The sequence below is a fragment of the Populus trichocarpa genome, chromosome 4 (genome assembly GCF_000002775.5).
Source record: "Populus trichocarpa isolate Nisqually-1 chromosome 4, P.trichocarpa_v4.1, whole genome shotgun sequence".
NCBI lineage: Eukaryota > Viridiplantae > Streptophyta > Magnoliopsida > Malpighiales > Salicaceae > Populus > Populus trichocarpa.
Genome location: NC_037288.2, coordinates 18,605,470 through 18,615,675, shown reverse-complemented (window position 1 = coordinate 18,615,675; position 10,206 = coordinate 18,605,470). Strand labels below are relative to the sequence as shown.

Here is a 10,206-nt window from a genome sequence, read left to right as displayed (position 1 = left end):
AATTGAAAATTTTGATTTTATAACCTAAACCTAACATTCAAAGTTAAGTATCTAAATATTCAAATTGCAATAATACTAACTGAAATTTTGGTTTCCATGTATGAAACCAAAATTTTCTAACAAGTAACCAAATATTTAAAGTCCCAAGTTCAGTACTCATGAAATTCCAACCCAACAATTTTCAGTGATACATAATGTGAAAAAATACATGGTAATGGTATTCCAACTACTCGGTAACTAAAATACACAAATTCATAGGCAACTTCACATATTTCCAACAATAATTGCAGCACATGAAGTCTAAAAAAACAATGAAAAAGATTTCAAACAATTGAAAATGTTACTGGATTATAGTATTCAACATAAATCAAATGACATAAATAGGTTAATAAGTTAACACCTGACCTTGTCCATCTAAGGTTTTCTTTGTTGTTCAAACATTATGTTCAACCATGATATTTTTCTATCAATAAAACCCATTGCAGCCCACATCTATCTCTTACTTCTCGCACAAAAAAATTCAATGGCAAATGTATGCAATGTATTATCAAAGTTAACTCCATCAATAGAATGCAGTTCTTCCATTACCTCTTCAATGTTACACCCTTTTTTATCTCTAAAAATTGTTGTGCTCTCTCTGGCTATGGAGACAAGCTTAACAAGTTGATCCAGACAATCGAAAAATTGTGCTCTCATTCCAATTCCCCTCTTCTTTTTCAGACATTAAGGTGTAGTATTTCGTGCACCCTTTCTCTTTGCACTAATGTGGTTGCTGCTACTATTTGTGACATTACTTCCACCAACCATAGTGCTAACATTATGTATAAAATCAGGGATTGCATCCTCTTCAGAGTCGCCACTTCCTTCTTCTATATTAGTTTTCTCATTGGTTGTATTTCTCATTCCAATAGCCTTATTATCTTTATCTGATAACAGTTCTTGTGAGGGAGTCCAAAAATATTGTCTCGTGGCCACTATATTACTAAACATGATGTCATACTTGGCACACAACGAGGGCTCTATGCCGACATGCCTGAACTTCTTTGCTCCTTTCATTTCCTGTGTAATGAAAGATGGATGTAGTTAGCAATGCTAGCAGATTAATAAATAGTACAACAAGACAAATAATTTTGTGAGGCTATTAATAATGAAAACTAACCTGAATTTTTTCTTTCCACCATTCATCAATTGCCGAGATGGTCCCAAGTTCAGTACTCCAACCAATTTTAGTTTCAGTTATTAATTTTTTCCATACCCTCCAGTCCTTTTTTAATCTAATACCATTTGTTTTTAAGCTGAGCTTTTGTTAATGAAAGTCTTGTTTGCTTTTTGAATGTCTGTATGACAAATTTCCAACCAGCTTTATTGAAATAAGTGTTTGGTCTCATGCTTCTCTTAATAGCTTTAATGCAAATGTCACAAAACATGTGCAACATTGCTTTGGTCCAAGAAGCTTTGTCATATGTGTCAGACTCATTCATTGCTTAATGGTTGACAATGCAATAAAAATAAAAGATTGAATGCTGACAAGGGCTAAAATAAAAAGCCAAAATAACAGGCAATTACATTTACAACAAAAGGTTGACTAAAGAAACTAATAAAAGATTGAATGTTGACAAGGGATGAAATAAGAAACTATATCAGCTTTACCATTTATAGTTAATACTTAATAGGCAATTAACTACATAAACAAAAGATCGAATGCTGACATGGGGTGAAATAAGAAACTAGATCAGCTTTACCATCCACAGTCTAAAAAGTAAAAGGTTGATGACATTTGTAGCAATTATCAAATAACATAACTGTAGACAATGATGTAATGAAATTCTCCGAGATTTTACAGTTGAAGCTGATGTATTCCATTACAAAAAATAACATGCAATTACATTTGTTAAATAAGTACTCTATGATTGCTTTACTATTTCTTCATAGGGGAAACAACATTTACAACTACACACAAACAACTCAAACCTAGAAAGTGTTGTCCTCAAGAAACCCAAAACAAAGATAAATAAATTGTCATTCATGAGAGTGCACACTAATTTCCACCATTATCTAATTGAATGTCATTTTAAAGTAATATAAATTTCATGTTAACCCAATAATCTGAAGTGTTTAGATCGTAAATATCGAGTATCATCCATAATAATTGTAATTAGTTATATTTCATTAATTATTAGGGAATTTTATAATTAGCAGAGGAAATTATTAGTTTAATTTATGTTTGTTTATTTGTTAGCATTTATCAGTAAAAAACTACAAGACATTGTTTATGGTGACTAGAAAACTATTATTGGTTGATAGTGCAACCGGTACTATTCATTCGGCCTCAATTAGTTTAACATCTCATTAGTCAAAACATCAATAACTCAAGATACATACATGCATAAGATAGGGATTTAAAAACAATGAGCAATAATCTCATAACAGGAAAAAAAAACCAGTGATTCATAAAAAGAAATAAACAAATCTAGGTTTGGAAGTAAGGAACGAAAATTAACTTAACAAAATTATACGAGCAGACCGGTTAATTAAGCAAACTAACCCATTGGTTCTTACGGTGTTTTATAAGTGTTTTGGGTCAAAATAAGTTGAAAAATGAGGTTTTTTGGGTAAAAACAATTTAATCTCTGATTTTCCAACTATCACAGTGCAAATCAGACTACGTGTTGCTTGCTAAGCCTTAGTAAGAGATGTGTCAGCTGGTTTTTTTCACCTTTTTTATTTGTTTAATCTATTTTTTCTCAAGTTACCATGGTTCTTTTTTGTTTGAGCTAGTGCATTTACTATTTTAATCTATTTTATTATTATCTAATTAATTATACCAATAGTTTTTTTGCTCCTCCAAATAATTATTTTTTTTTACTTTTTTAACACTCGATCGCATCGGCTTGACACTTTTTTTACCTGATATTGTCTAATATTATACTAGATTTGTGGGGTCATACTACAACACAGGCCAAAATACTTTTTTTTCACTGATAAAAATAAATATTTTAGCCCATCTCGTAGCATGGTCCCACAAATATAATATAACACTTTACAATATCTTGTTTCGAAAATTGAATAAGGAAAACACAACATCATTCTAACTATCACGGATTATAAGTGTTTGTTTTTATCAAAACCTTAGAAGGTGTTTTCACGGTAATTGTTTATTAAATATTTTTTATTTATAAATATATTTAAATTTCTTGAAAAAAACATTTATTTTTAATATTAACATATTAAGCAATTTAAAAACATAAAAATTTAATTTTAAATAAAAACAATTAATTATGGATTGTGAGAGAATGTGATTAGAAATCCATGAAGAAATGAATATATATATATATATATAAGGCATCGACCTTTGAGATTACTATGCATTCTCTCACAATTCACCGTGGATTGGAACAATGTATTTTTTGAAAATTTTCACTTTGATCCTCGAACTTTTATTTTACACAATTTGACCATTTGGAGCCCAAATTAGCCCCCAATTGTATTTTGTTTTTAGAGGGAATAATTGAATTGAAAGCTAAGATACTAAAATGAAAAGTTGGGTAACATGAGGGGGTGGGCTAAAACATTTATTTTAATCCCTCATATTTTTTAGGTACAAGATGATCGGTCCCTTGAATTTCAAGACAATACATTTTGGTATCTAACATTATTTTCCTTTTTTTTTCTAGTTATTTTCTGTTAGGAGGAGAGAGAGGGTGTTGTTGGATTTCGACCTAAAGAGAGAGAATGGTTGTTTGGGAAGATTCCAGCCACAAAAACGGTTGATTTTTATGTCAAAAAGGTTCCATATGATAAGGGGGTTATGTTTAAGTGTTTTTTTTTTTAATCTTGAAAACACCTAAAACAACATACGGGTGGATTTTGGGTTTTTGGGGTTTTTCTTTTTAGCTTCTTGGTAGTCATAGTTGGTTTAACAAGGTCTCTAAGGTGTTTTAAATAAAAAATTGGTTGAAAATGGGATTTTTGGGTATAAAAATGATGGGCCCTGTTTTTTTGTTATTATAAATTTTATGTTTTTTTCTAATATAATTTTATTTTGATAGAGGAATTTGTTAAACATGACCGAGTAAATTACCCTTGTTGCGATATCTTAATCTTTATTTTTTGCTTGATTTTCTCAATTTTTTTTTTGTTGATGAATTTTTTTTCATTATTTTACACAATGGTTACTGGGTTGTTTAATTAGATGTGTGCGTAAGTTTTTTAATTTATATCTAAGAGTGTTTTTGTATATATATATATAGAATCTGGTGGAAGAAACTATTTGGCCAATGCTTGCCCAGGAAATTTCAAGGGTTTTAGGTACTCTTAGGTTGCTTTCTCTCGGGGAGAAATTTATTTTCTAAGACGAGTGTTTAAAGTATACACCATACTTATTTAATACACTGGATCCAAACATATAAAATGGTTTTGCAAACACTTAACTAAGTTATTAAGATCCTTGCAGTAACAAGGAGTTGACATGCATTTGTTACTCTTTATTTGCTAACAATTGTTAAAACTTCATTTCTCACTCAAAAGTTGGGTTTCCATACTTTTTTTATTCATACCACATTTTCTTTTGAGTTGCTCAAACATTGTTTATGGTAGACTAATGTCGCTTTACATTTTACAATTTGATTCTTATATAAAATTCAAGACAGTTTAAACAAGTTTTTCGCATGTTACTTATATGTTGCTTGAAAGACAAATCACATATCTTTTAATGTTACCAATTCTTGGTTGCATGCTTAGAAAATATAACTCGCAGTAACACGTGGATAACTTATCTAGCAGAGATATTAAATTACATGGAATAAATATTTTAAAAGCACAACATACCTTTATTTTCACTGAAAACTATATATTTTCTCTCCTTGTTTCCCAATATTTTTTAATTTATTGACGCACCAGACATTCTAAAAAATAAATGATTTTTACGCTGTAAAGAACTACTTTTCTAAAGACTACTCATAGAATAATTCACCCACATTTTTCAACATGGCCTGGTTTGTTAATGAATAAAAAATACAAAAGCTTTCGAAGGGCTATGGGTGGCATAGCTTTAGTAAATCTCTACTTGCATAGAAAATTTAAATTTTTCCTTGGAAAAAACCATCAGCAAACTCTGTGGTTGCAATGTCTCGCAAATGATTATGTAAATTTGATTTCATATTTGTCATATTTAGGCCACTAGTAAAAATTTAACTGGCAATGTGATGCCCGGTTTTTTTTTTTTTTTAGTTTAACGTGGGTGTCCGGGTCAGTTTGCGCGCACCTCGACTAATCCCACGGGCCCTGAAGTTAACGACCATGTAAATATGATGCCCGGTTTTGATCAAGATGTCTCAACACTGTTTAAAAATAAATAAATTTATGATTTTATGATTTTAAAGTGTTTAAGATAACGATAAAAATTATTTTTTAATATATTTTTTTGTTTGAAAATATATTAATTTTTTTTTATTTTTAAAATATATCAATACATTAAAAAAATTTAAAAAATAGCAAGACAATCTTTAATGGGACAAATAAAATAATTTTAGATTAAGTTATTATTTTCCACTTGAACCTTCTTTAATGGAGCATGCCTGCTAGCTAGATCAAATTATATTTAAATGAATTAATTAATTAATTTAATTTTTTTTTATAAAATTTATCATATGCATTTTAAAAACATTGAAAAATAAATAAAAAGTATTAATTAAATATATTTTAAAATAAAAAAGCTTCTATGTAAGACAATACCTTTTATCAATAATCTAGTGTTGGATACAGGAATTTGCAAAATTGCAAAAATAAAAGAGAACAGCGATAAAAAAAAAAAAAAAACAGTTAACTCGGTTACTCGGGTACGGCACGAACCAATCCACGAAGAGAAACAAAAACGACCGTACATTGGAACAGCGGATAAGCTGTTAATTGTTTGGCGCCCTCACGGAATCCACCAATGGATCCATTCACTGACTTCAATCCTCCGCCTCCTCCTCCTGTCCCGAGGCACGTGCCACCCACTCGCCCCAACCCCAATCCCAAATCCAGGTACTCTCTCCATACCTTTATCTATTCCAATTAACAAAGGTTGAAGCTCACTGATTAGTTTTTTTTTTTGTGGATTTTTGCTGAATCGAAAGATGTGCATTAGTGTTTATTTTACTGCATTTTTGTTTTTGTAGCGAGGCAGAGATTAAAGATAGTGTATCTGCTAGGAAAATTCAAAAGGCGGACCGAGAAAAATTGAGGAGGGATAGATTGAATGAGCATTTTGTTGAATTGGGGAATACCCTAGGTAAATACTCGGTGCTTCTGTAGCTATCATTTTTTTTAATGGGTTTGAATTATGCGATGCTGATCTCTGCTGATTAGAGTCAGACCCATTTTCTTGTAATGTTTTGGAAGAAAGTTACTGATAGCTACAGGTTCTGAATTCTTTGCTTTTATGACCTGCGTTCTAGTTGCTGAATGTATTGTATGGTTGTTCTATGAGGACCGGGGGGTTGGACCTGACTTAGGTGCTTACCTTGCCCATTTACATTCTCCAAGGAATGTAAAATTTGGTATAATAGATCACTTAAACGTTCTTTCAGGTTGTGGATAAAATGTTCCTTAATTGGTTTATGATATTGGAGAATCAGCTGATTATGATCAGAATGGCTGTTTGGGGCATATTGTTTTCTAAGATTTTAGTCTATGTTTACATGGCCATGCAGTTTTGATCTCCATGTGGTCATTTTGATATACAGATCCTGATAGACCTAAAAATGACAAAGCGACCATTCTAGCTGACACAATTCAGCTGCTGAAGGATTTGACATCTCAAGTTGACAAACTCAAGGCTGAGTATGCTACACTGAGTGAAGAATCTCTTGAGGTGATCTTTTAATACATCTATTTTTTTTAATAATGATGATGATTGGCACAGTGTGCTTAATCTTGAAATGTTTCTCAAACAGTTGACCCAAGAGAAAAATGATCTCAGAGAAGAGAAGGCATCTCTTAAATCGGATATTGAGAATCTTAATATTCAGTGTCAGCAACGGCTCAGGGCTCCATACCCATGGCCTGCTATGGATCACTCATTTATGATGGCCCCACCTTCATATCCCTTTCCCATGCCAGTGCCAATGCCTCCAGGGGCAATTCCATTGCATTCATCCATACAGCCATATCCCTTTTTTGGAAATCAGAATCCTGCAGTCATTCATAACCCATGTTCAACTTTTGTTCCATGTATGGCCCCTAATACCTTGGTTGATCAGCAGTCCGCCCAGCATGTTTCTTCTCTTTCACAGCCTGCCAGTCGATCCCATGTTTCAGGCGAACAAGATCTGAAGAATAAACCTTCAGGGGAGTGCAAGATTGAGAAAAGCGAAGGTTCTAATGATGTTACCACGGACCTTGAATTGAAGACTCCAGGATCTACAGCAGATCAGGTAAATTGCAGTCACCTTTCAGATTGGTTACGATTTATGAGAGAAACAAGGAATTGGAAATGTTTTAGTCTTCATTATTAATAATTGTATTAACAAACTGATTTAATAATTTTTGCAGGATTTATCTTCAGGACAAAGAAAGTCCAAAAAATCCCAGAGGAAGGAAAGCAGTGTTACAGAAAGGAGTTCTTCAAGTAGGTGTTCTTCCTCTCACAGTGTACAGGATAGCTCATCCAACAGTGTTGTTGACAGCACAAAGCACGATGATTTAGACAAGTTAGAATGAGCACAAGGAGAGTCAGGTTGTTTCCAACTTCTGTATATTCACCATTCATTTAGCATTTGTGATTCATTACAAGCAATTTGCTTGCTTCAATTTATCTCATTTCAATACCCCAGACTAGTTTCTAATCCCTTCAGTATGTAATTTGTCTCTGAACTGAATTATTTTTTATTTAAGGCCAGATGCTTCCATTAATATGAGCACACCTGGGGGAGTTCTCCCTGTGTGAAGCTTCCAGGGATGGTGCTTGGGATCATCTTTGCCATTTTGTTTTGTTTTTAAGGACAAGAACAATCCTTAAGTGCGGTTAAAACCTAATGTAAGTGAGACAGCTCATTGATTGTAGGAAAGACAAGTTTGCATAGCGGTTAATCCTTATCTGTATGTAAATGACTGTCACAGGAAATTATTTAATGAAGAAGTGGCGTGTGGATATTTAGTGAGGACAATATTCCGTCTAGTGATTACATCCAAAGTGTATGCATATCGGTAGTAAATAGTTAAGATTTTTTTAATGAAGTCCACTAGGATGAACAACATAAATTAGGGGAGTTTGGATATCATTCTTGCAAAGATATTTTGTTACTGCCTCCGCTTACATCTGGTATAAATTTTGTACTGCAGTTTTGCAACTTTGACAGTGTCTCTAACGTGGCTGTGATATTCTTACTTGGACATATGCATGCCTTTTGGCTTGGAAACCAATGGAGTGCGCGGTGACTAGTTTCTCAGGCTCGGAGCTAATGTTCCTAGCTTACTTGATCACCGATGCGCTGGTGTTTATAAAAAGACAAAAGAGCAATGGGAGAAAGGGCTGTCTGGGTTAGGGAGAATTGTGATGACAGTTTAATAATGGGTGAGGATAAAGCACAGTACCAGGAATGCTGCTAGCCTGCTATCTGGTCTCAAGGTCTGACAAGAGACTTTATGAATAAAAAGACTGTGTTACCCTGACAATGGGGCAACTACGGGCTAATTCTTAAAAGAAAAATATCCAGTAGGCTTCAAGTTAGGATACCTCGTGCAGAGAGCCTGAGGACCCCAGTCACCATCATCGAGTGCTGAAATGGACTTTACTGTATCCTCACTCGATGTCGCTGATACAGATGTGTCTGTCTGTGGTTAAACTTGAGTATTACTACCATTCCCGAGGAGGAGATTTGTTGTCAGTATAATTAATTCTAAGATTCGAAGCTTGGAATCCCAGCTAGCCTTTCGAGAGAGGGAGGTCTCCTACTTGAACCAAAATCTGAATCCCAGCTAGCCTTCAAGTTAGAATGATTGTTGATATGCCTCAAGCCTCCACTGTATAAATCTAATCCTTGCTAAAAACCATTCCGGTTCCACCATTGTCACTTTCCAAATGCTAGCAGGAGCACCGTGTGTACCAGGTAGTGGTTGTGTATTATTGTCTAATATCTATCTACTTATCTTAATTAACTTTAATGTTGGATAAGGATACACACCGACCCGGTTAGATCTTTTTGCCGATGATGCGCAACAGAGAATACTTACACCGAGGGTACGGTGGAAATGAAGCCTGGTCTAGTATCTTCCATCTTGAGAGTTGAAACCGGTGTTTGTTTTAAGATACTGCTTTGTCGGTTTGGACTTTTTTGTCGAGGAATTGCTTGAAGCAAAGACAAAAACAGGAGGCAAATAGGATCTCATTGTCTCAACCGTCGCAACTGTTTTTCTTGGATTTCTGCTGAAACTTCAACAAGGATGGGGTCGCTTTCCCTTTTTTCTGCTAGCACGACTCTTCCTGTATGCGGCAGAACCTTCTTGGACTCCACTGCTCCTCCCTGCTGCTACCTGAGATTTTAGACACCATGATATCTTAGCCTAGCTCACAGCACTCACTTTCTACCCTGAATGACGAGGAATTATGGTTTAATCTTTCATGTTCCAGGGGAAGTATGTCATGTTCCCAATTCCTCTAACCCTGCAACCATGCTATCGAAGATTCCCCTTAACATTAAACTAGTGTTAAACTTAAACTAGCCATTTAACCCTTGTTTTGTTAAGAGTAATAATTTTTTTAAAAAATACCAGGTATGTAAGTTGTTTTAATGTATTTTTTAACATAAAAAATTAAAATATAAATTGAAAAACTTATGCAAGTATCTTATTAAATAAATTAATAATTATTTATGTAAATAAAAGGAAAAAAAATTATTAACAATAATTAAAAGAGAAATCGATAAGATTAAGAGATGTAAATCAAGATATTCAACTATACAAAATGAAACATTCACATGATTGTATTTACTGAACTTGTTTATTAAAATAATAATAAAAAGATAAATCCACTACCTAAAAAACTCATGATTTAAAAGATAAACACAAATGAAACTGACAAATAAACTCATGCTAAAAATATATATTATGCAATGCCAAACATATCAGCAATATTATTTTAAAATAAATATTTTTTTTATTTTTAAAAATCAACTTCATTTCTATAAAACACAAAAAAAAAAATCTAAATGAATTAGCATAACA

The 10,206-nt window shown here is 33.1% G+C and overlaps 1 protein-coding gene and 1 pseudogene across 5 annotated transcripts; one reads left to right on the top strand and one right to left on the bottom strand.

Annotated features, from left to right (window-relative positions):
- Window positions 1–414: 414 nt before the first annotated feature.
- LOC127905262 (L10-interacting MYB domain-containing protein-like) lies at window positions 415–1,481 on the bottom strand (annotated as a pseudogene).
- Window positions 1,482–5,844: 4,363 nt separating this feature from the next.
- On the top strand, window positions 5,845–9,683 carry LOC7453632 (transcription factor bHLH121). 5 transcript variants are annotated; one of them, XR_008058989.1, is made up of 6 exons: window positions 5,845–6,027; window positions 6,162–6,274; window positions 6,729–6,856; window positions 6,939–7,418; window positions 7,537–8,020; window positions 8,104–8,150. XR_008058989.1 is itself a non-coding variant. In XM_024598885.2 (6 exons), the coding sequence occupies exons 1-5, from the start codon at window positions 5,936–5,938 to the stop codon at window positions 7,702–7,704; spliced, it is 981 nt and encodes a 326-aa protein (XP_024454653.1). In that variant the 5' UTR covers window positions 5,845–5,935; the 3' UTR covers window positions 7,705–7,720; window positions 8,326–9,683. The 5 variants fall into 5 exon arrangements, 4 of the variants coding, with proteins under 4 accessions (XP_024454653.1, XP_052308098.1, XP_024454652.1 ...); XM_024598885.2 differs by lacking the exon at window positions 8,104–8,150 and adding an exon at window positions 8,326–9,683 and having other exon boundaries at window positions 7,537–7,720; XM_052452138.1 differs by having other exon boundaries at window positions 7,537–7,720; window positions 7,884–8,150.
- Window positions 9,684–10,206: the final 523 nt, after the last annotated feature.

Excerpts from the sequence above, each read along its gene's own strand:
- LOC7453632 (XM_024598885.2), top strand. The coding sequence starts at position 5,936 with ATGGATCCATTCACTGACTTCAATCCTCCGCCTCCTCCTCCTGTCCCG. Across the intron at positions 6,275-6,728 it reads TGAATTGGGGAATACCCTAG|ATCCTGATAGACCTAAAAAT; the intron begins GTAAATACTCGG and ends TTTGATATACAG. Across the intron at positions 7,419-7,536 it reads CAGGATCTACAGCAGATCAG|GATTTATCTTCAGGACAAAG; the intron begins GTAAATTGCAGT and ends TAATTTTTGCAG.